This window comes from Cnephaeus nilssonii (assembly GCF_951640355.1).
Source record: "Cnephaeus nilssonii genome assembly, chromosome: 6".
Taxonomy (NCBI): Eukaryota; Metazoa; Chordata; class Mammalia; order Chiroptera; family Vespertilionidae; genus Cnephaeus; species Cnephaeus nilssonii.
The window spans coordinates 94447307-94473493 of record NC_137077.1 but is presented as its reverse complement, the minus strand read 5'-3'; the positions used below and the strand labels follow the sequence as shown (position 1 = coordinate 94473493).

The 26187-nt window shown below is 44.6% G+C and overlaps 1 protein-coding gene across 1 annotated transcript in view; it reads right to left on the bottom strand.

Moving 5' to 3' along the window:
* Positions 1-264: 264 nt before the first annotated feature.
* ATP8A2 (ATPase phospholipid transporting 8A2) overlaps positions 265-26187 on the bottom strand; it is a 46140-nt gene continuing 20217 nt past the window's right edge. Inside the window, exons 2-3 of the mRNA XM_079775756.1 lie at positions 7385-7476; positions 265-394 (exon numbers count right to left, since the gene is read on the bottom strand). Coding sequence (XP_079631882.1) covers positions 297-394; positions 7385-7476 — 190 coding nt within the window. The 3' untranslated portion in view covers positions 265-296. The remainder of the gene's footprint in view (positions 395-7384; positions 7477-26187) is intronic.

Here is a 26187-nt window from a genome sequence, read left to right as displayed (position 1 = left end):
CTCACAGAGCACAGCTGAATGCTTCATAACAACGTAAACAAAAGTTAGGCCAAGCACTGCAGACAAATTGGGAGGAACGCATGGCTTCTCCCGCGGTATATACTCCAGGTTTGCGCAGGAACACATAACTAACAAACCGGTTGGCTAAGGCCACAGAAATGTGTTTTCTCAGATTTTGGCTGCTGACACCAGTCTCTTCCGACAAAGATGTGTTAACACGGGGTACAGCAATCTGCATCTCTTTCCCAGGATCAATCAGGAAAACGCGACTCTGAGTTCTTCCTCACTTTCCAGTCTTATTTCTGCCTCGATTTCTTTTTGGTGGTGTCATAAGCACGAACAACTTCTTCCTGAGAAACAGCTCCATGCTCTTCTTGAGAGAAGGCGTACCCATCTGAAAGAAGCGCACAGGAGGAAGTGGGTCAGGGCAGAACTGGGGGAGCACACGAGGTTTGGAAGGAGCTGCTTTTGAGGAGACTACAGCTGAGCTTCCACACATGGGCCTCATCACCCTGGGGTCGGTGGGAGCCTGAGACGGGGAGCCTGTGACCCAGAAGGGGAGTGTGGGCAGTGTGGGTGTGTGGTGGCAGGATGCAGCCTGGTGGGCTGGGTGCTGATGCTGGGATGGGAATGGCTCTAAGGGGCGGCCTCCCATTTAGGAGCTGCAGCTGAGCTCAGCCTGGGAAGCATAAACAGTGGGTCACTGGTCCATGTCTGCACTTTCCCACCACCAATCAAGCTGTTCTGCTCCGGAAATGTCCCAATGCGCCTGAAGCTGCAGGCCGGCCGGGTAATTTATGAAGCTGTAACGTGCCGGGGAAAACATGCACCAGCTCACAGTGAAAGCTGGTAAAGGGCACGCTCGGAGCGGTCCTGTTTCTAAATTGGGCTGGTAATAAGAAATTAAAGTGGGTAACACATCTTATTTTTGTGTAAAGAAAAAAACCACAAGATAAAGGCAAGAGGAATTTAGTGATTGGCCCTGTGGCCACAGCAAGACTGGTTCTTACAATCAGCTCCAGTAATAATAATAGAAATAATAATCATAATCCTATATAATAAAAGCCTAATAAACAAATTGACCGACAGGCGGAATGACCAGTCGGTTGGGGGTGGGGCCAGTGAGCGGGCGGTGCCAGGCCAGCCAAGGTGGGTGCCAGCGGGCAGAGGGAGGGGACAGCAATCAGGGGGCAGCGGCGACTGGCAGTGGCAGAGGGGCAATGGGGGGGGGGGCGTGGAGGGGAGGGGCTGGCTGCTCGCTGGCCAGCGTTATCCCCCAATCACCCTCCCGGGTTGCCTCCTGCAGAGGGAGCCAGACTGCAGCTTAGACCCACAGTGAGCAGGCCTAAGCCATCAGACGAACATCCCTTGAGGGCTCCTGGTCTGCGAGGGGGCGCAGGCCGGGCTGAGGGCCCCCCCCACAAGTGCACAAATTTTCATGCACTGGGCCTCTAGTAATAGTAATAATAGCAGCAGCAGCCAACAATTATTAAACACTGTGTGTACCAGGCACTGTCCTATGTACTGTGCACAAATGACTCATCTATTCCTCCCAACAGCCCTATGAGATAGATGCTAGTATTCTTCCCATTTCACAGATGGGAAAACTGAGGCATGGAGTGATTTCACTATCTGCCCAAGATCACAGACCTAGTGAGTGGCAGTTTGGAGCCAGACCCAGGCAGTGTTTCTGCAGGGCCCACACTTTCTTGCATCACCAGCTCTTTAAAAGGTTTAGCAATAGTGGGCTTTCCTTCTTAATTGGTTCTGCCCACAGATGGGACATTTATAAGACTCCCTCTCTGTTGGCTAACCCTTCTGGCTCAGCGGTGCAGAAAAGTCCCACAGCTGGATGAGACATTCTGACCAAGACAACACAGTAAAAAGCCTAACAAAGGTGACTCCCACCCACACCTATTTATGACTGATCAATAGAGCTGTTAGTTAATCATCATAGTCTTTAAAGGAGAAAAAGAAATCAGAAATTCTCCTGGATTATAATTATTCAGCTCAGACATCTGGCTTAAAAAGGGGAGTTTCTGGAGTATAAAGACATACAATCACAATGTGTAAAAGAGTCTTAGAGGGGATGGAGAAGAAGAGACTTCAAAAGATTCTCAGGTGACTTCCTGCTCTGTGTACGCCCACAGACTCAGAGCTCCGTCCCTGGGCTGGCTTCCCAGTTCTTCTGGACAGCCTGCCTCTCAGCACCTCCCGAGAAAGCCCAAGGGCAGGAGGGCCACCCTGGGAGGCCAGGGCTGGTCTCCAGAGGTGGGCTTGGGGCCTTCTGAGGACACGGCGGGGCAGCAGGGAGCGGGTGGGTGTGAAAGAACAAGCAAGCAAGCCTGACCCAGAACAGAGAGCAGTCTTCCACAGGGGACTCTTGTCTACTCGCTTCCCTCCATCTCTAACAAAATCGAACCCACAAACCCAAAACCCCACTCTGTGTGGTTGCCAGAGGAAGCAGCCACCGTCTAGGCCAGTGTGAGCAACACCTAGCTGGGCACTGAGCAGGCATGTCACATGTCTGGAGCAGAAACACAGAAGCAAGCCTGGAGAGGGGCTGCTGGCTTGTTCGGGCTCTTCTCCTGAACCCCCCCCTCCCTCCCCGCTACCTCCCCTTCCCCCCTCCCTCCTTCCTTCCCTCCCTCCCTCTTCCTCCTGATGCTGGGCTGCCAGCCTGTCCCAGGACAAGTGCTCTTTGTGCAGCGTCTTCATTGCAGTCCTAGAAGAGACATCTTTCCTAGGGATGTTTCAGAGAAAAATCTAACAAATACCACTGTCTCCTCCTGTAACGAGACTGTGTCCTGTGGTCCACTGGGACCCTGCCTTCTGCGGTCTTTGAAAGGCAATGTTTCCAGTAAACACATGACGTTTTTGGGAGGGGCCCACAGCTGTCTTTGGACCCAATGTGCTGCCAGAACGACAGTCCCGCCAGGGCTCTGTGCCCCCAGGTGGCTGCTTCTCACCTGACAGAAATGACTCTGGCCCCAAGTAATGGGAAGGCCTTGGGGGTGCTCTTCGTGAACCTGCCTGGGGCAGGCTGGGCTACTGCGTTCTCTGCCCTGCAGATGGCTTTCCCAATCGGCTCTGCTTTCACCATGGATCTGGACCTGGGGCTGAGGCACTGGGGGCAAAGGGGCTGGTTCTAATCCCTGCCCGGCAGTAGCTTGGTCACAGGACTGTGGTCTCTAAGCTTTCTGGGTCTCCTTGGTTTACGTTCCTGTAAAACAAACGGCTTGGACCATGAGGTCCAGGTTCTCACAGCTCTTGGGGCGGAGGGAAGGGAAAAAAAGGAACTTGTTGAGACAGAAACATTGTTTGGGAGAGTTCTTTTGGGAAAGGCATCATAGCATTTGGAACTGTCCACTCCCTATTAACCAGAAGGAGCAAAAATCTGGCCTTTCATTTGCTCTGCTTTTCATTCATACCCTGCCTGTGCCTACTGGGAAGCCAACCGCAGCGGTTTCTCTGCTTGTAGCTCAATGGCGCCCTCGCGTCTATCTGCCTCACTGGCATGAGGGCCTTGTAGTGCATTACTCCGCACTCAGTTTCCAGCAGAAGAGATGGCAGAGGGGGGCTCCTGGTCCAACAGCAAATCTTCTGTCGGGGTGAGCAGAGCACCCCTCGGTCACTACCTCACTACCAAGTGGTTTCTCTGCCAGTTCCTATTAGTTGCCTCTGCCATCATGTTTCCAAAATGTTGTGCACTAAGACTTTCGGAACCAGACTTTCTTAATCTCAACTGAGACTTACGGTGGACTTTGCAATTCAAGACTAAAAGGAGGATGGCCCCATAGGACTACCCCGGGGGTGGAGATAAACTATTTCCCTCTCAGAAACCAGGTCTGGTTATAGTTAGAGTCACACTGGAAGAAGTTTCAGTGGAACAATAGCATTTGTGAGCCCAAAGTGGGGCTGCACCCCTCAGCCTGACAAAGACACATCAGTTCACCAGCTTCTGTCTGATGACCATTAACCTGCCCCTGGCATCCAAACAGGAAGCTCAGAGGGAGCCCCCAGCTCTTAGCAATTCCCATGCTCGTTCATCCTTCAGGAAGTCCTGACAGCCAGAAAGTACTGATGGGACCTGGAGAAAGCGCTCAGTGGTCCAGCTCTGAGCTCTCCCTGGCTGGCCTCCTAGAGCATCTGCCTCCACAGCCAGAATCCAAGGGCAGAATGAGGTAGGTGAAAGGAGATGGAAAGGCAGGTGAATCTCTTAGTTATTTTGTCTAATAAGGACATTTGGTGAAGTCTATAAAATTATGTCTTTTTATCCCATTATTTTGGAATAAAACTCCCCGTAAGTAGCATTCTTTTGAATCTGAGCGCTGATAATATCTTTATGTAAAAAAAAATACATTTTATTGATTTTTACAGAGAGGAAGGGAAAAGGATAGAGAGTTAGAAACTTCAATGAGAGAGAAACATCGATCAGCTGCCTCCCACACAACCCCTACTGGGGATCGAGCCTGCAACCAAGGTACATGCCCTTGACTGGAATTGAATCCGGGACCCTTCAGCCCATGGGCCAACGCTCTACCCACTGAACCAAACCAGGCACTGATAATATCTTAATGAAAAGAGCAGTTTTCTGCCTGGGAAAATATTCCTAATAGCAGTAGAATTGGGGAATACCCTGGGACGATAAGGGTATTAGACCATATAGGAAACACTGATCTTGTGTGTTGGTTCATAAGGAACCAAAAGTACTGCCAAGATTAGAGTTTCCCCCCCAGTTTCCTGGGAAGACTGAGGCCCAAGACAGCTGATGGTTAGACCCAGGAGGACATGTAGGGGCCCGGACAAGCTACGCAGAACTTCTCACATCCCAGGAGCAGTTCCAACTGCTTGATAGCCTCGCATAGTTGTCAATGACAGAAACATTCTACTATCAACCAGGTCTTACTATGCATTTTGGGGTGCTTCTTAAATATGCTGTGATTTTAGAAGCTTTTTCATTTTTTTGTACTTGCTCATTAGAATTCTTTTGTCCTTCAAAATATTGGGAATTCAGCAAAATGTTTAGTTGTTGTTTTAAGACATTTTATGACTCTTCCTCAAAAGTTCTCACTTGGTCTTTGATCTACACAGTTGACTCTTGAACAACATAGGCTTGAATTGTGTGGGTCCACTGATATGGAACTTTTTTCCAATAAACCCTCTAAACATATTTTCTCTTCTTTATGGTTTTGTTAATAACATTTTCTTTCCTCTAGTTTACTTTGTTATAAGAATATAGTATCTAATACATATAACATAAACAATATGTGTTAATCAGCTGTTTGTGTTACCAGTAAGACTTCTGGTCAACAGTGTTATTAGTAGTTATGTGTTGAGGGAGTCAAAAGTTACATGCAAATTTTCACCTGGGGTCGGCACCCCTAACCTCCCACTGTTCAGGGTCGACTGCCTCTATTCTTTCTTGATTACTTTGAAGCATATGTAGTTTGGAAACCAGCATGTGTTTCTCTGTGTCTGGTATAGAGAAGGCGCTTTACATCCATCATTGGGAACCCTCACAAAGACTAAGTAAGCTCATATTATTATAACTCTGTTTTCCCCCAGAGGATAACACAGAAGTTTCGAGAAATATTTAAGTTGCCCCCAGTTACTCAACTGTGGCAGAAAAAAATAGTGAATGCCTAACATTTATTGGACTCTCTATTGTCAGGCACCATTCTAGGCACCTTATGATCTCATTTAATCCTCCCAACAACCCCAAGTAGGTTCTCATATAATCTCCATTTTACAGATGTAGAAACAGAGAGGTCAACTTGCTTACGATGACAAAAACGTTGCCCAGCCGGGACAGGACTGAAGGCAGCTCGGCTCCAGGGGGGACCTCACACGCCTCACTCCTTGGACTTCCCTACCAAGCCTCCTGACCACTCTCTCGGATCAGAAACACCACAGCTGTGATTCTGATCTCCGGGCCATGCTGGGCCAGTTACTGTACTGACCGGATCCTCTGCCAGGTGCTCTGGGGCTGACACCACCTCTCTCCAGGGGCAGTGGAGCACTAAAGGACACACCAGGCAGGTGAGGCCCATGTGGAGCTGGCCTCAGGCCCCTGTCTCTCATGTTGGTATTCCAGTGGGAGAGTGAAGAGAGGAAGTGGATTACTAAGAGGGATGCCGTTCCTCCCTTCCCTTCCCTCTCTGTATTGCCAGACACCACTAATATAGGTCCTTGAGCACCTGTCCTGTGGACGCAGTGATTATTTTCCCTAAGCTGCTCTTGGTCTACCATCGCTTCCTTCTCACCTCCTCGGGAGGAATGGGAAGCAGGAAGCGAGGCCTATGTGAAGAGATGACATGTGAACGTGTAAGAGCAAGTGCGGGCGGGAGAGATTGTCGGGTTCAGAGATGTAGGGGCCCACAGGCCTACAGGCCTCGGCACAGGAAACCTGCACTCTAATGGCACCCCTCAGCTGGGAGCCCAATGGCTGGATTGCTGAAATAAGCCCACAGCTTCCCCATGAACTCTGGCCGGGATCCCATCTGCTTTCATGGCCTCCCTTCTGCTCCTTTGGGCTCCAGTGAACCTCAGAGACCCTGTTCAGATCGGGTGCCTTCGGCAGAAACCAGACCGGGGCTTTAGTGGTCAGAGTGGGGACACCAGTGCTAGACATGGGGTGGCCTTCCTGGATAAAGCACAGAGACTTTTTTCCAGTGATTGGCATTGTTTTAATTAATATACTAATCCTATATAATAATACCCTAATATGCAAATCGACCAAACGGTGGAATGATCACGGAACAACCAGTCGCTATGATGCACACTGACCACCAGGGGGCAGACGCTCAATGCAGGAGCTGCCCTCTGGTGGTCAGTGCGCTCCCACAGAGGGAGCGCCGCTCAGCCAGAAGCTGAGCTCACAGCTGACGAGCGCAGCAGTGGTGGCGGGAGCCTCTCCCACCTCCATGGCAGGCGGGCGGTAAGGATCGAGGGGTCCCGGACTGCGAGAGGGCGCAGGCCAGGCTGAGGGACCCTCCCTCCCAGTGCACGAATTTCACACACTGGGCCTCTAGTATTAAATAAAACCCTGCATATTGCTATCTTTGGGGAAACCAATTTAAAAGTAACATCACTTCAACCTTAGAAAAAATGCTACTGGGAGGCTGACAGAGGATCTTAACCACATCAGGATTTTAAGTTTAAGAATTTTGTCATTCAGGCATTTGATTGGGTCCCAGGGAACTACCTATATGCAAGCTGTACTCGCCTCAGGCCAAACACACGAATTTCACTTCTAAACGCGGTGCTGCAGCTTGGCAGCTGTCTCCTTCCCTATTAACAATGCCCAGGCCTTCATTAAGCTTCCCACCTTCCTGCGTGGGCCAGGTCTCGCTGGCCTGCGTGGGCTGTGGTGACTACTTACGTGGGACACTCTGCTGGAGGGAACCTCCTCGGAAGAGAGTTGGGGGGGTCTTCCTGCTGAGCCTCTTTAACAAGTGGTCTCGCTCATTCATCCTGCAGGTAAATCAAACATGTCAGTCTCTAATTCACCTGGATACATCTCAAAGGTTCTGGCTGAATGACTTCCGGCTGTAAAATAAAACAAACAGTGGGGGTGGGGGAGGGGGAAGCTTCCTTCCCCACGTCAAGACAAATGCCCAGTTTTGCACGCCGCCCACTGTGGACGGTAGATGCTATCTCGACACTCGGAGCGCACAGCCCTCTCTTCTAAAAGGCGCTCTGTGTTCAGCTGTCCTGCTCACAGCGCCTCAGCACTCTGCCTCCCTCTTAATTGAAGTGCACTACAAGTGCCCTTTCATGCCGGCAAACCCCGGCTTCCCGGAACGCGTTGGAAGGAGTGATCTGTTTCTATGGTAAATGTCTTAAAAGCCTCACTCCCACCTGCAGCCTCCTTTCCTCGAGCCAGTAAATGGTACCGGGGCCAGAGCCTCTCCCCGGTGCTCCAGGACCCCCGCAGGAGACAGGCTTCTCTCCACAGAACCTGATGCTTATTATGAAACACAATAAAAATCAAGGTGAGCTTTCTTTGAAAACATAAGGATTGGGAGCTCTTCCTGCCTTTCCAGAAATGATTCCCTCTAAGGCGGCCACAGCTGTGAACAGACATGATCTATCCCAGAGGACAGCCGTCTTCCTGCCTGTCAGCCGAGTGGGTGCTTGAGAGCTGTCCAGGCGGCCAGAGTGCTCTGATTCCTTACCATCACTCTGCTTGCTCCCAAAGAGATTTCTGGTACACAGCAGTTTGCCAGTGCCCTCTATTATGGGGTGAATTGTGTCCCCCCACATTCATGGGCTCAATCCCTAACCTCCAGCACCTCAGAATGTGACTGCATTGGAAGAGGGGGTCTTTAAGAGGTGATTGTGTTAAAATGAGGTCATTAGGGTGAGGCCTTAATCCAGTGCCACTGGGGTCCTCATGAGGAGAGGAGACTAGGACACACACAGAGGAAAGACCACGTGAAGACAAAGGAAGAAGACGGACTTCTACAAGCTGAGGGGAGAGGCCTCAGGAGAAACCAAGCCTGGCCACACCCTGATCGTGGACTTGCAGCCCCAGAACTGTGAGACAATAACTTTCTTTTGTTTAAGCCCCCAGTCTGTGGTATTTTACTATGGCAGCAAATACACCCCCAATCTGCTGTCTGTGGGGACTTGAGGGTTAAGGAGCTGCAGTTGCTTGTGATCCAAAGCACCTCCCCTGGCCCTGGCCATGAGCCTCAAGCCCAAGGAGGACCTTCTCCTGACCAGAGTCCATGTCACCACTCCCCCACGGGCCTTTGAAAGAGGAGCAGGGCCCTGGGTATTCTTAGTAGTTCTATGAGCTGAAGTTCATTTTGCACTTGGGTTTCCAAAAGAGAGCATTTTCTGATTCTCTTGGTTGAAAGGACAATGTTTGACTCATCACCAATTAAGGGTGAGCCTGCGCTAGCTAAACATGTGTGCATAGGTCCCTTCCCAGTGCAGGACTGAGCCACGGTTGGAAAGTGAAGGTGAAATACCCGTCAGCTCATTCTTCCCTGTGCTACCACCTGCACAGAATCTGGGAATCACCAAGCACTGCCATCTTCATGAAGGTATTCACTGAGGTACAAAAGTTTTTCATCAAGATACATAGCTATCTGTTACGTTGATTTAAAACTTTCACATACTTAGACATGGTATGTACATTCCATCGCACTCGTGCACCAAATCCTGCAAATGTCAGGAGTGGACCTGGCTGTGAGAACTACTTCAGATTTTAACCAAATAATAAAATCTCAAATATAAAGTCCCCTTATACTCTTCTCTGATTCCATTCTTCTCCCTTCTACTATAATAAAGTTAGAAATAATATTTTGTTCATATTTCATACTTTGTTCTATATATATGCATTCACATTAATATATAATTTTGTTTTAAAATATGTCTAAATTGAATTATTTACTTTATACTTCTAGTTTATCCTATTTTTGCTTTGTTCCTTTTCTCCTTTCTTATCATCTTTGCATCATCTACTCATGTAGAGGACAAGTTAATCTCTTTTCCTTCTGGACACTTAAAACATTTTTTTTTATTGATTTCAAAGAGGAAGGGAGAGGGAGAGAGAGAGATTCGAACATCAATGATGAGAGAGAATCATTGATCAGCTGCCTCCTGCACGCCCCACACTGGGGGTAGAGACTGCAACCCCAGGCATGTGCCCTGACAGGGAATTGAACGGGGACCTCCTGGTTCATGGGTCGACACTCAACCACTGAGCCACAGCGGCTGGGTTCTTCTGGACACTTTTGTAATTCTCTTTGTTTTTGGTGTTGTACAGCTTCATAACAACACTTAGTATGACCAGGTGTAGATTTGTCTTATATTCTGCTCATTAGTCATTTGGAAAATTTAAATCAAATAGATAGCACTTAACAAATATTAGGATGGCTATAATAAAAAACAAACAAAAAGCAGAAAATAACAAATATTGGGGGGGGGGGGAATGTGGAGTAATTGGAACCCTAGCACATTACTGGTGGTACTGTAAAATGGTGTGGCCATTGTTCTTCAATTAGTTCAGCATGGAGTTACTGTATTAGCCAGAAAGTCCACTCCTAGATATACACCCAAAAGAATTATAATCAGAATCAAATAGATACTTGTACACCAGTATCTGAAGCAGTATTATTTACAACAGCTCCAAAATGGAAACAAGTTAGATATCTATTAACTGATAAACAAAAATATTGTATATCCACACAGTGGGATATTATGCAGTCATGAAAAGAAATGAAGTACTGATATATGCTACACTGGCATAAACCTTGAAAACATTATGGTAAGTAAGAGGATACAAACCAAAAAGGCTATATATTGCATGATTCCATTTATAGGAGATCTCCAGAACAGAGATTTCCTATGTAGAGACACAAAGAAGAGGAGTAGTTGCCAGGGACTGTAGGTTGGGAGTGTGGGGGAGGGGAATGGGAGTGACTGCTTAAAGCAAACAAAGTTTCCTTTTGGGGAGATGAACTATGTTCTAGGATTCGACAGTGACGATGATTCCACAACCTTGTGACTATACTAAATGCCACTGAATTGTACACTTTAAAATGGTAAATTTTATGTTATGTGAATTGTATCACTGTATTTAAAAAAGAAAGATCAATTAAAAAAGCAAAAAGGAGCCCTGACCGGTTTGGCTCAGTGGATAGAGCATCAGCCTTCGGACTGAAGGGTCCCAGGTTCGATTCCAGTCAAGGGCATGTACCTTGGTTGCGGGCACATCCCCAGTGGGGGGTGTGCAGGAGGCAGCTGATCGATGTTTCTCTCATCGATGTTTCTAACTCTCTATCCCTCTCCCTTCCTCTCTGTAAAAAAATCAATAAAATATATTAAAAAAAAAAAAAGCAAAAAGGAGGGGAAAGGGCCCTGAATTAAGGTATATTTCCTCCCATCACCTGCACTGTTGGTTTATTTCTCCAGTGGTGGAGTGAGAAGGTGCTGTCTTTGATTTTTTTTTATCCTAGCTTAGCAGGTATGCTGACCGGGACGTGCAGATAGGAAATGTGCATGTAAACAAAAATTCACCCGAGGTACATGCACTCTTAGTGCCTCCCAAACCATAGTGATGAAACTCAGTCTCACACAAGTCCGTCCACCAGGCTCTGTTTAGAAGCTGACATGAGGAGGTGGTGTGCTTCTGTCTCAAAAACTGAGCAGTGTTAAGAAGGAGCGGAGAGCTGGGAAGCCAGTGTTGGGAAATAATAAACTCTTTTGTCCACAGCTCTGTCAGGAGGCTATTCCTGCAAAAGCTGCGCACGCGTAACTGCCAAAGCTCAGGAGCATGGAGAATATAACAAATAATTGCACCTTTGTTTTTAAGTCTTGTCAGTAGTTAGAGCTGGTAGGAATTGCAGCTGACACCTCAACAAATCCAAAAACAAATAGGTATTTCTAGAAACCTACCAGTATTTTTAAATTAATGCTGAACTGCCTTCAAAACATAAATTTAATAGGTTCCTCAAGAAAAAAAGCTTGTCCAAAATTCCTTTTCCTTGAGGCAAGGCCAAACATCTACCAACTGATAAGAGTGTGGAAATTCTAACCTATTTTTAAGGATCGCTAGAAAATGAGATTTCACAGCCTCAATCGGTAACTTATTTTACTAATTATAATCTAAACATTAGGAAATGAGGACCTTTTGGGCTCATGTGTACTCCAGGCCTACCTAGGCCTTTGTAGGATCACTTCGGTCAGTACACTTATGTACAGGGTGGGTTAAAAGTAGGTGTACAGTTGTGAGTATGTGAAACAGAGTTTATTCTTGTATTATTTTTAAAATATATATTTTTATTGATTTCAGAGAGGAAGGGAAAGGGAGAGAGAGATAGAAACATCAATGATGAGAGAGAATCATTGATGGGTTGCCTCCTGCAGGTCCCACACTGGGGGTCGATTTTTATGGTTTCACATCGAGCCCACAACTCAGGCATATGCCCTGAGCAGGAATCTTATCGTGACCTCCTGGTTCATAGGGTGACGCTCAACCACTGAGCCATGCTGGCCAGGCAATTCTTGCATTATTGCTTATTAATTATTGTATTATTAATTAATTATTGTTAATTAATAATTTGTATTGTATTATTTCCCACATGAACAACTGTAAACCCACTTTTGCTCCATCCGGTAATGAGGGAAAATAACAAGAATAAAACTAAATAAAATAGGTTTTCCATGCAAACATTCCAATAAGATAGGAGTTACACCCTGGACTAGGAGCCCATCATTAATTTTCTTTTATTATATGGTAGTAAATTATTTTCCTTTTTTCTTTCTGCCAATTCATACCCAGCCCATTTTTATATTTATTTTCTTATTTTTTATTTTTGGTGGGGGTGCTTTTTGGGGTTCAAATTTCCCTACTATGTCCTTTGTACTTTTTTAAAAAAATCTTTATTGTTGAAAGTATTACCTATGTCCCCCTTTCCCCCCATTGACCTCCTCTAACCTGCCTCCACCCCTGCCCCAGGCCTTCACCACCCTATTGTCTATGTCCATGGTTTATGTATATGCGTATACAAGTTCTTTGGTTGATCTCTTGCCCTCCCTCCTTCTCCTTCCCTCTGAGATTCCACAGTCTGTTTCATGCTTCTATGTCTCTGGATCTATTTTGTTCAAGAGTTTATTTTGTTCTTTAGATTCCACATCTGAGTGAGATCATGTGATACTTGTCTTTCTCTGACTGACTTATTTCACTTAGCATAATACTCTCCAGTTCCCTCCATGCTGTCTCAAAGGTTAAGAGATCGTTCTTTTTTACTGCTGCATGTATTCCATGGTATAAATGTACCACAGCTTTTTTTATCCACCCATCTACTGATGGGAACTTGGGCTGTTTCCAGATCTTACACAAATTGTAAATTGTGCTGGTATGAACATAGGGGTGTATACATTCTTTTTGATTGCTGTTTCGGGTTTCTTAGCAGTGGGATCACTGGGTCAAATGGCAGTTCCATATTTAATTTTTGAAGAAACTCCATACTGTTTTTCAGAGTGGACGCACCAGTCTGCTTTCCCACCAGCAGTGTACTAGGGTTCCCTTTTCTCCACATCCTCGCCAGCACTTGTCATTTGTTGATTTGTTGATGGTAGCCATTCTGACAGGTGTGAGGTGATACCTCATTGTTGTTTTATTTTGCATCTCTCTGATGATCAGTGACATGGAGCATTTTTCACATGTTTCTTGGCCATCTGTATGTCCCCTTAAGAGAAGTGTCTATTTAGGTCCATTTTTTAATTGGATTGTTTATCTTCCTTTTGTTAAGTTGTATGAATTCTTTATATATTTTAGATACTAAACCTTTATCAGATGTATCATTGCCAAATATGTTCTCCCATACAGTGTGTTCTCTTTTAATTTTGTTTGTGGTTTCTGTTGCTGTGCAGGAGCTTTTTATTTTGATGTGGTCCCATTTGTTTATTTTCTCCTTAGTTTCCTTTGCCCTAGGAATATCTGCAAACATATTGCTATGAGAGGTGACTGAGATTTTGCTGCCTATGGTTTCTTCTAGAATTTTTTAGGTTTCATGACCTACATTTAAGTCTTTTATCCATTTTGAGTTTATTCTTGTGTATGGTGTACATTGGTGCTCTAATATTTTTTTTTGCATGTATCTGTCTAATTTTCTCAACACCATTTATTGAAAAGACTGTCTTGATTTCATTGTGTACTCTTGCCTCCTTTGTCAAATAAATTGAGTGTTATAGCTTGGGTCGATTTCTGGGGTCTCTGTTCTATTCAATTGATCTCAGCCTATGCATGTGCCAGTACCAGGCTGTTTTGATTACAGAGGCTTTGTAGTATTACTTGATACCTGGTCTTGATACCTCCGACTTTGTTCTTCTTTCTCAAGATTGCTGCGGTTATTTGGGGTCTTTTCTGGTTCCATATAAATTTTTGGAGTATTTGTTCTAGATCTGTGAAAGATGCCATTGGTAATTTAATAGGGATTGCATTGCATCTGTAGAATGCTTTGGGTAGTATGGACATTTCAATGATGTTAATTCTACCAATCCATGAGCACAGTATATTCTTCTACTTGTTTATATCTTTCTCTATCTCTTTGTTTCCATTGTCCTATAGTTGTCTGAATATAAGTCTTTTACCTCCTTGGTTAAATTTATTCCTAGGTATCTTAATTTTATTGTTGCAATGGTAAATGGGGTTGTTTGTTTAGTTTCTCCTTCTGAGAGTTCATTATTGGGTATAAAACTGCCATCGATTTCGGGGTATGAACTTTGTATCATGCTACATTGCTGAATTCATTTATTAAATGTAGTAGTTTTTTGGTGGAATCTTTAGGGTTTTCTATTACAACATAATCTCATCTGCAAATAATGAGAATTTTACTTCCTCCTTTCCAATTTGCATGCCTTTTATATATGTTTTTTTTTCTTACCTATCACTGTGGCTAGGGTTTCCAGTACTATGTTGAACAAGAATGGTAAAAGTGGGAATCCCTGTCTTGTTCCTGTTCTTATGGAAATGGTTTTAATTTTTGCCCCTTGAGTATGATGTTTGGTGTAGGTTTGTCATATATGGTCTATATTATATTGAGATATGATCCCTCTATTCCCAATTTGCTGAGAGATTTTATAAAAAACTAGAGGCCTGGTACATGAATTCATGCATGGGTGGGGTCCCTTGGCCTGGCCGGCGATTGAGGTCTATTGGGGGGCCAGCCGGCCAGGTGGAGGGACCCCAGGAGGTTGGCTGGCCAGCCCCGTGATCGAGGCCTATTGGGAGGGCCAGCTGGCCGGGGTGAGGGGCCGTGGGAGGTTGGCTGTGGGGTCGCACTGACCACCAAGGTGCAGCTCCTGCATTGAGCTCCTGCCCATTGGTGGTCAGTGCACGCCATAGCAACTGGTCAACCGGTCGTTCTGGTCATTTGGTCATAACGGTCGTTTAGGCTTTTATATATATAGATGGGTGTGGGATTTTGTCGAATGCTTTTTCTGTGGCTATTGATATGATCATGTGATTTTTGTCTTTCAATTTGTTTATGTCATGTATCACATTTATTGATTTGGGAATATTGTACTAGCCTTGCATCCCTGGAATAAATCCCACTTGGTCATAGTGTGTGATCTTTTTAATATATTGTTGGATCTGGTTTGCTAATATTTTGTTGAAGATTTTAGCATCCATGTTCATCAGGGGTATTGGTCTGTAATTCTCTTTCTTTGTAGAGTCTTTATCTGGTTTTGGAATTAGGATAATGCTGGCCTCATAAAAAGAGATTGGAAGTGTTCCTTCCTCTCACATTTTTTGGAATAGTTTGAGGAGGACAGGTGTTAGTTGTTTGACTTTTGGTACAACTCTCCTGTGAAGCTGTCTGGACCAGGGCTTTTATTTGCTGGGAGTTTTTTGGTTACTGCTTCTATTTCATCAGTTGTTATTAGCCTATTCAGGTTTTCTGATTCTTCCTGATTCAGTTTTGGGAGACTATATTTTTCTAGAAATTTGTCCATTTCATCCACATTGTCCAGCTTGTTGGCATATAATATTTTCTTATAGTTCCTTGTATTTCTGTGGTGACAGTTGTTACCTCACCACTTTCGTTTCTGATTTTCTTTACTTGGGTCCTTGCTCTTTGTTTCTTGATGAGCCTGGCTAAAGGGTCATCAATCTTGTTTATCTTTTCAAAGAAGCAGCTCTTGGTTTTATTGATTTTTTATTGTTTTTTTTTTAAATGTCTGTCATTTATTTCTGCTGTAATCTTTATTATTTCATTCCTTCTACTTACTCTGGGATTTTCATATTCTTCTCTAATTATTTAAGTTGCAGGGTTAAATAGTTCGTTATTAATTTTTCTTGTATTTTTTTTTTTTTTATGTAGGCCTGGTAGAACTTCCCTTTCATGAGTGCTTTTGCTGTATCCCATAGATTTTGGGTTGGTTCAAGTTCATTTTCATTTGTTTCCAGGAAGTTTTTGATTTCTTTTTTAATCTCATTTGTAACATTGTTTAACAACATGCTATTTAGCCTCCATGTGCTTGAATGTTATTGAGTGTTTTTACTGTAGTTGATTTCCAATTTCATTCCACTGTTATCTGAGAAGATGCTTGATATGATTTCAATCTTCTTGAACTTGTAGAGACTTGTTTTGCATCCTAACATGTGGTCTATATTTGAGAATGACCCATGTGCACTTGAGAAGAATGTATATTCCGCAGCGTTGGGTGAAATGTTCTATAAATGTCTATTAAATCCATCTGATCCAGTATGTCATTTAAAGTCAATGTTTCCTTGTTAAGTTTTTGTCTGGAAGATCTATCCAGTGAAGACAGTGGGATGTTAAAGTTCCCTACCATGACTATATTGCTGTTCATCTCTCCCTTAAAGTCCTTCAGAAGTGTATATATATATATATATATATATATATATATATATATATATATATGGATATATATATATATATATATATATATATATATATATATATATGCTCCTATATTGGGTGCATATATATTTGCCAGGGTTATAGCCTGTTGTTGGATTGATTCCTTTAATATTATGTAGTGACCTTTATTGTCTCTTGTGATGGGCTTCATTTTGAAGTCTATTTTGTTAGATATGCATATTGCTACCCCAGCTTTTTTTGTTTCCATTTGCATGGAAAGTTTTTTTCCCCATGCCTTCACTCTCATCCTGTATGAGTCTTTTGTTCTGAGGGGGTCCAATTAGCTACCCTATGTATTTTGATTGGAATATTTAATTCATTTACATTTAAGGTTATTATTGACTAGTGGCCCAGTGCATGAAATTTGTGCACAGGGTGTGTGTGTGTGTGTGTGTGTGTGTGTGTGTGTGTGTGTGTGTGTTCTTCAGCCCGGCCTGCACCCTCTCCAATCTGGGACCCCTCGAAGGATGTCCCACTGCTGGTTTACAGGGATCGGGCCTAAACCGGCAGTCGGACATCCCTCTCACAATCCAGGACTGCTGGCTCCAGCCGCTCACCTGCCTGCCTGCCTGATTGCCCCTAACCACTCTGCCTGCTGGCCTGCTCACCCCCAAATGCCCCCCGCCAGCCTGATCACCCACAACTGCTCCCTTGCTGGCCTGCTTGCCCCCAACTGTCCCCCCCCCTGCTGGCCTGCTCACCCCCACCTTCCCTCCCCACTGGCCTGCTCACCCCCAACTGCCCCCCCTGCTGGCCTGCTTGCCCCCAACTGCCCCCCCTGCTGGCCTGCTCGCCCCCACCTTCCCTCCCCACTGGCCTGCTCACCCACAACTGCCCCCCCTGCTGTCCTGATCACCTCCAATTGACCCCCACTGATGGCCTGCTCACCCCCAACTGGCCTCCCTGCTGGTCTGCTTACCCCCAACGGCCCCTGCCATCCCATCCTGGCCTGATCACCCCCTGGTGACTCAAGGTTCCAGCCCCTCCTTTTTTTCTTTTTCTTTTCTTTTTTTTTCAGCGCCTCCTTGAGTGGAGGCCAGGGCTGGCTGGAAGCAAGTATCTAGGATTTATTTATGTTCTATATTTGAAACTTTGTAGCCTTGAGCGGAGGCCAGGGCCGGCCAGGGCGGGCGGGAAGCTTGGCTTCCTCCATTGCCGGGGGCAACCCAAGCCTCCTGCTTGCTCCAGCTCTGTGGCCGGCCGCCATCTTGGTTGGGCTAATTTGCATACTCGCTCCTAATTGGCTGGTGGGCGTGGCTTGGTGTAGTGGAGTGATGGTTAATTTGCATGTTTCTCTTTTATTAGTGTAAATAGGTACTTATTTGTTGGCATTTTAATTATTTATGCCTATGTTTATCTCTCTCTTCCTCTCTCTCTCTCTCTCTCTCTCTCTCTCTCTTTCTCTTTCTCTTTTTCTCCCTCTCTCTTCTTCTCATTAAAGCATTCCCTTTAGCATTTCTTTCAGTGCTGGTTTCAGTGATAAACTCTTTTAGCCTTTCTTTGTCTGGAAAGCTCTTTATTCCACCCTCTATTTTGAATGATAGCCTTGCTGGATATAGAATTCTTGGTTTCAGATTCTTGCTTTTCATTACCTTGAATACTTCATGCCATTCCCTTCTGGCATGTATAGTTTCTGATAAAAAATTAGCTGACAGCCTTATGAGAGCTACGTTGTAGATAACAAAATGCTTTTCTCTTGCTGCCTTTAAGATTCTCTCTTTGTCTTTAATTTTTGGCATTTTAATTATTATGTGTCTGGGTGTGGGCCTGTTTGGGGTCTTCTTGTTTGGGACTCTCTGTGCTTCCTGAATTTGTGTGACTTTTCCCTTCACCAGGTTAGGGAATTTTTCTGCCATTATTTCTTCAAACACATTCTCTATCCCTTGTTCACTTTCTTCCCCTTCTGGCACTCCTAAGAATTGAATATTGTTACATTTCATGTTGTCCCACTGCTCCCTTAAATTGTTCTCTTGTTTTCTTTTTGGTTCTGTGACTGAGTGATTTTTTTTCTACCCTGTTTTCTAATTCACTGATCAAATCCTTGGCTTTCCTTAATTTGCTGTGTATTCCTTCAACTGTGTTCTTTCTTAGTTCTATGTCCTCCTTCATAGTTACTATATCTTCCCTCATGATGTTGAGCATCTTTGCCATCATTATTCTGAACTCTCTGTCTGATAAATCTCTTATCTCCATTTCATTTAGCTCTTCTTCTGGTGGATTTTCTTGTTCTTTCATTTGGGGCTTGTTTTTTTTCTCTCCGCATTTTGTCTGCCTGTTTGGGTTGGTGTCAGTGTATTAGGTAGGTCTGCTATGACTCATAATCTTTAGTGCAGGACAAGGTCAGACACTGTTTGTGACTGGTCTTGAGTACCCTGCTTGGAGCTATCAGCAATTGACAGCTTGTGACTCCCTCTGCTGGGGCTCGGTGCCTTTGGAAAGGAACAAGATGTGCACCAGGCTGTGCTTTTCCTAGACCAGAAGTGGATCAGGCATAGACTCCAAGCCTCCAGAGATCCTCCTCTACCTTCAGTCCAATTGTCACTCAGTCTTGATTAGCTTCAGGCTATTGACCACAGGGTGAGGGGAGAGGTCTTCCAACAGGATGGGGCAACTTCCTTCCCTCCAGACTAAAACCACCTGGATAGCAATGGTTCGCCAGAGAAAGATGCCCTCTGCAGCTTAAGGGAATGACTTAGCACAGGAAAGCTGGGTGGCTGCCCTCCGAACTCTAACCTCAGAGCCCCAATTCTGGCTTCTGCTCACACAGCAGCAGTCCACTCTGCCCTCCCTCTTCTGGAGTCCAAGGTGAGTGGCTGCACGTGAAATTTTGTGCATTGGCTCTTTAAGAAAGTGCCTGCATTTACAGCCGTCTCTCTGGAAACAACCCTTCTTCTTTTCATAGCCAGATGTTCTGTGGGCACCTTGCTTAGTTCTGGTGCTCTAGACTGGGGAGCCCAGATATCTTAGTGGGAACTCCCCACAGCTGATATATCTCTCTTGAACTTCAGCTGCTGTCTGTGGGAGCCCAGCCAGCCCTTTTGCACCTCTGCACTTCCTACCAGTCTCTATGCAGTCTCCACTTTTCATCCTTTACAAAGATAGGATATTGTATTTTGTTAAGAATTCAGCTTACATAGAACAATTAGAGAACAGCCTGGCTGAGAAAAGAATAGGATTTAAGGTTACCTAACTTAATATAAACTCCATTCCAAAATAATATAGATTCCTCTAGTTCTTCCTGGTCTCAATGACTCCTCTGACCATCAAAACTAGGAACTGGAGGGAAGAAAGGTTTGTACTAGCACAGATGTCACATTCTTACCCAGCAGGCATCAGTGGAGGCCAACTAGGGAATCTAAATTATCTAATGCTGTCAGGAGGAAGGCTTTCATAAAGTCCAGTAGTAAAATGGGAACTTCCTCAACTTGCCAAAGAACATCTACAAAAAACGTTCAACTAACACCATACTTTATGATGAAAGACTGAATGCTTTCCCTCCAATATTAGAAACAAGGCAAAAATGTCCATTCTCTTATTCAACAGAGTGCTGGAATTTCTAGCCAGTGCAACAGGCAAGAAAAGGAAATAAAAGACACATGGATCAGAAAGAGGAATAAAAGCACTCCTATTTTTAGATAAAATGATTGTCTAGAAAATACCAAGAAATATAAATATATAAATATGAAAACAACCACACATATACACGCAAAACTCCTAGACTGAATAAATGAGTTCAGCAAGGTTGCATGATGTAAGATCAACATACAGATATCTGCTACATTTCTAAGTATTAGCACATGGATCCTGAAATTAAAAATACAGTGCAATTTATGAATACTCAAAAAATGAAATACTTAGATGTAAATCTAGCAAAACATATACAGGATTTGTATGCTAAAAATTGTACAATGCTGATGAAATAAACCTAAAGGGCCTGAGTAAATAGAGAAACATACCATGTTCATGGATTGGAAGACTCTATAGTAAAGATATTAATTCTCCCCCAAATTATACATAGGTTTAATGCAATTTCTATCAAATGTCAACAAGATTTTTTTGTACATATAGACAACACTATTCTAAAAACTACATAGAAAGTCAAAGGAACTAGAATAGTTAGAATTTTGAAAAAGAATAAAATGGAAGAAATCATTCTAGCTGATTTTAAGACTTACGATATACTAATCAAGACAGTAGGACATTGGTTGAGGAATAGATAGACAAATACCCAGAACAGAATAGAGAACCCAGAAATAAACTCATCAAAGCAAACCCATCTAATTTTTGACACCGGTAAAAAGCAATTCAATGAAAGAAACGTTCTCTTTACAACAAATGGTGCTGGAGGAACTATGCATCCATAGGCCAGAAAAACCTCAAAACAAACCTCTATCCAAGTGTCACACCTTATACTGGTACAAATAGTAATTCACAGACTTAAAAGTAAAACATAAAACTATACAACCACTAGAAAAAAAAACAGAAAAATATCATTGGGATCTAGGACTATGCAAAGAGTTCTTAGACTTTACATGAAAAGCATAGTCCATAAAGAAAAACTGATTAATTTTGCTTCTGAGAAAGAGGCTGAAAGAACAAGCTACAGAGTGGGAGAAAATATTTGTCAACCACATATCTGACAAAGGACTAATGTCTAGAATATATAAAGAACTTGAAACTCAACAGAAAAAATCCATAGAATCCAATTAAAAATGGGCAACAGGTATGGAGATGTTTTACTAGAAAGGATGTACATATGGCCATAAGCACATGGAAAGATGTTCAACATTGTTAGCAAGTAGGGAAATGCAAATTAAAACCACAACGAGCTATTGCCACATACCTATCACAAACACTAACAACAAAAAAAGTGACACCACCAAATGCTGGCAAGGGTATGGAAAAACTAGATCACTTATACATTGCTGGTGGCAATGTAAAATGGCATGCATGGCCACTCTACAAAATAGTTTGGCAATCCCTTAAAAAAACAAATACCACATCTGTGTGGCTATATTAACAACCACTGAATTATATATTTTGAAAAGGTGAAGATTATTTGAATCTAAAAAAAAAAAATCAGATAAACCTGGATTAATGTGTAGCCAACCGACAGAATTGTAAGCTAAATAAATGGTTATTCTTTTTAAAGGAAAAATCGCACACCTAAATATGCAACTACCACAAACCCAGCGGTTCTACTCCTAGACATTTACCCTAGGGAAATGAAGACTATGTTCACACAGAAACCTATATACAAATATTTATAAGAGCTTTATTCATAATAGCCCCAAACTAGAAACCCAGATATCCTTCAACAGGTGAATGGTTTAACATAATGTGGTCTATCTGTACCATGAAATACTACTCAGCAAGAAAGAGGAAGAGCCAAGCCGGCATGGCTCAGTGGTTGAGCTTCAATTTATGAAGCAAGTCACAGTTTGATTCCTGGTTAGGGCACATGCCTGTGTTGTGGGCTTGATCCCCAGTAGGGGATGTGCAGGGGGCAGCCGATCAATGATTCTCTCTCATCATTGGTGTTTCTATCTCTCCTTCTTCCTTTCTGAAATATCTATATACTAGAAGCCTTGTGCACGAAATTCGTGCACGGGGGGTGGGGGGCGGTGTCCCTCAGCCCAGCCTGCACCCTCTCCAAATTGGGACCCCTTGATGGATGTCTGACTGCCGGTTTAACGGGTGGTCGGACATCCCTCTCACAATCCAGGACTGCTGGCTCCCAACTGCCCTCCCCTGCAGACCTGGTCTCCCCCAACTGCCCTCCCCTGCAGACCTGGTCTCCCCCAACTGCCCTCCCCTGCAGTCCCGATCACCCCTAACTGCCCTCCCTGCTGGCCTGATTGCCTACAACTGTCCTCCACTGCAGGCCTGGTCCCCCCCAACTGCCCTCCCCTGCAGTCCTGGTCCCCCCCAACTGCCCTCCCCTGCTGACCTGTTCTCCCCCAACTGCCCTCCTCTGCTGGCCCAGTCAACCTTGACTGCCCTCCTGGCTTGCCTGATTGCCCCCAACTGCCCTTCCCTGCAGGCCTGGGTCCCCCCCAACTGCCCTTCCCTGCAGGCCTGGGTCCCCCCCAACTGCCCTCCCTTGCTGGCCTGGTCTCCCTCAACTGCCCTCCTCTGCCGACCTGGTCACCCCCAACTGCCCTCCTCTGATGGCCTGGTCACCCCTTACTTCCCACTACTGCCCTCCCCTGCAGGCCATCTTGTGGTGGCCATCTTGTGTCCACATGGGGGCAGCCATCTTTGACCACATGGGGGCAGCCATCCTGTGTCTTGGTGTGACGGTCAATTTGCATATTACTCTTTTATTAGATAGGAAGGAGGATAGAAAAGCGTAATATGCAAATTGATCAAATGGCGGAACGACCGGTTGCTATGATGCGCACTGACCACCAGGGGTCAGATGCTCCATGCAGGAGCCAACCTCTTGGTCCCTCCCACCCCCCGGCTGGCAGGCTCTGATCGTCCAATGGGGAATGGGGAACCGGGGGTGGGTGGCGGTGGATGTGGATGTGGGCATGGCGGGGGTTGGGGGGACAGGGCTGGCTGCTGGCTGCCCGTAGCCGGGGAAGATCGACCCTGAGTGCAGGCCAGGCCTAGGGACCCTACCTGTGCATGAATTTCATGCGCCGGCCTCTAGTTTGTATGAGAAACTATTGATGTATACAACAATCTGGATGGATCTCCAGAGAATTTTGCCAAGTGAAAAAAGGTCACTACCCTAAGTTTCCATATGGTAGGATTCATTCATATAACATTCTTGAAATGACAAAATTATAGAAATAGGGAACAGATTAACAGTTGCCAGGGGTTAAGGAGAAGGCCGAAAGTCACTGTGGCTATAAAAAGACACGAGGGATCCTTGTGATGCTGGACATGTTTTGTATTTTGACTGCCTTAATGTCAATGTTGGGGTTTTAATACTGTACTGTAGTTTTGCAAGATGTTACTATTGGGGGAAACTGAGTAAAGGGCACATGGAATCTCTCTATTATTTCTTTCAACGCCTGTGAACTTGCAATTATCGCAAAATAGAAAGTTTAAATAAAAAAAGATCCCTCTCAGTTTTTATGCATTCCCTCTATTTCATGTTTCTTTGAAGTCATCCTTTTTAAGCAGTGTGAAGAAATGCTACATCACCGAGCTGCGTTTAACAGGGGGCGGGAGACCTCATCCATCTCCTGCAGGTACCCTACCCGAGGGAGATGCTGTCCACCACAGGCAGAGCCGTCTGACCTCATTAGCCAAGCAGGCAAAGTCAAAATTGAATGACAGCCCTGGCACATGTGGAAACCATTACCCCATTCCATGACTTTGCAATGAGATGGTGAGATTCCTCTTAAACAGGCTGAGTTCTCTGGTCCAGTGCGTGAGCCTACGAAAGGTCAGGTCAGAGTCACGGGGCTGTTAGGAACAAATAAATTAGCAGGGCACCTGGCTGACCCAGAGAGGCCTCTGGGCGGTGCTGTGTGGGGCTGAGAAGCCCCAGGTGCAATGGAGGACTAGTTAAGGCTCTGTGCGTCTCCTGATAGGGGCATTTGGGAAAGGACAAGACAAAACAACACCACAGTGGTGACGCACCACGCTAACCTGGGAGATGCAGCTCAGCAAACAGAGAAGTCTACTGAAGTGTTTCCACCCATTGGACTGTGCTCAAAATCATATGCTTATTGCAAGACGCTCTCAAGCCCAGGTTCCCACGGTGCTCCCCTCCCTCCCTCTGCCCCAGACACATGGCTTTCCTTGCCATTCCGAGAATACTCGTTTCCCACCTTTGCACTTGCTTGCTCTCTGCCTGAGACGTTCTTCCCATGGGGCTCTCTCCCTGAGTTCTCTCAAAGCAGCCTCCTCTGTCCAGCTTACTGTATAACCTCTTCTCCTCACTGTCTATCCCTGTACCTTGCTTCTTCTTTTTTTTTTTAATCCCACTTTTCACTACCAGAGTCTACTGTCTGTGTTCCCCACTAACATGTAAGTTCTACGAGGGCCAGAATTTTGTTTTTTGTTCACGGTTATAGATGCAGAACCAAAAATTGGTGCCTAGTACACAGTAGATGCTCAAGAACTATTTATTGAAGGACTGAAGAAATGAAGAGATGAATAATGAGTGCAGGTGGGGCTAAAGTTCAAAAGCAAAGACAAAGATGGAAAGGACAAGGCCATGGGGCCCTTCTCTTTCTTTTTCCAGAGGCCACTGTGAGCACCCCTCTGGCTGAGGGAGAGAGGAGCTAGCCTCATCTCCCAAGATCTTGTCAAAAGGAGCTTCTTTTTAAAAAGCAGAATTCCCAGGGCCACAGGACTGCCAAGTCTGCATTCTAATTTTGCCAAAAAAAGAGTTGACACTTGTCAGACAGATGCAGTCTGGCTAAGAGTGACTTTCTAATACCATGCACGGGAAATGCGCACTTCAGCCCAGGTGCATCAAAGCTCACCATCATGTGAAGCTTGAGCACAATAGCCTGTTAAATTAATAAAGCAAGAAGGCCCTTTAGACTGAGGTGGCTCTAAGTCCACAGCAACTTACATAAGCACCCCAAAATGTAAGCCTGCAAAATGCCTCAACTTTACAAATTTGAAACCTATGGACAACCAATCACAGATAGCCAGTTGGGCTTTAAGACACACACACACACACACACACACACACACACACACACACACGCACACACACACACTCTCAATAATTTCCTTACTGTGTTTCTCCCTTTTCTCTGTAAAAGTCCTTCCTGAGCTCCTGTCCCGGGAGTGCTCTGGCCCACTTCCGGTTTCGTGCTGCCTGGCTCCAATTGATTTTTGCTCACATAAGCTCTTAAATATTTGAATATGCCTCAGTTTATCTTCTAACAAGAGACAAGTGTGTGAATATAATGAAGGAGTGATGAAAAAACTCAGAAGAGTGGAAAGGTCACTTATACAAAGGCTATTTAAAGTATTTGATGGTTACAGATAATAACTGGAGGAGAGAAATGGCACAGGGTGCTCAAAAGAAGCAAAGGGGAATTTAAGCCAGGTATTAAGAACAGTTTTTGAACAGTGAAGCATACTGGGCTGGAATGTAATTTCCCGACGTTAGCTGACAGCTTTATCATGTAAAGTACTGAAAATTAAAATGTTGGAAAAGCATCTCATATATGATGGTAAGGATATACAGATAATGATTGAATTTTATTTCTTAATCAATTAAATTCCATTAATGTGAAGTTGCCCTTATATATAAAAAATAAAACAAATTTGCCTAGTAGAGCATAAGAAGATTTGGATCAAGTTTGAAACCATTGTTATTTCTTTTCAAATAACAAACTTTCTGGTAGGCCCATTCTGCAAATTAAGTACAATAAAAGTAACTTTCCTGGTACTATTTCTCTTCTTTTCCTTACAGTTCTCTAACACACAGGGTCTGGGTAATAAACATCTGACTTTACAAATTCAAAATAGGCATCCAAACAAACTGAATAATTCAAAGCTGGACACAAGCCCCCCCTGACTCAATTGTTGAAGTAATTAAAGAAAGATGAACTTCATTACCAATTAACCTCCTAAACACTAATTAAAGATAATGAGGGATCAAGGTGCCTGGTACAGCCCTACCTCTGTGTTCTCCGAGTTCATATGTGGGCTGGTGGCCCATGTAGGATGCACTGAGGAAAGGGATAAAGTGGATGCAGGTGCTTGCTTCATGCTGTCTTCCTGGGAAAATGCATGGCCCAGTTGAGGGAATACAATAAACGCTCTTGATAAGAATGACATAGAGGAAATCTTG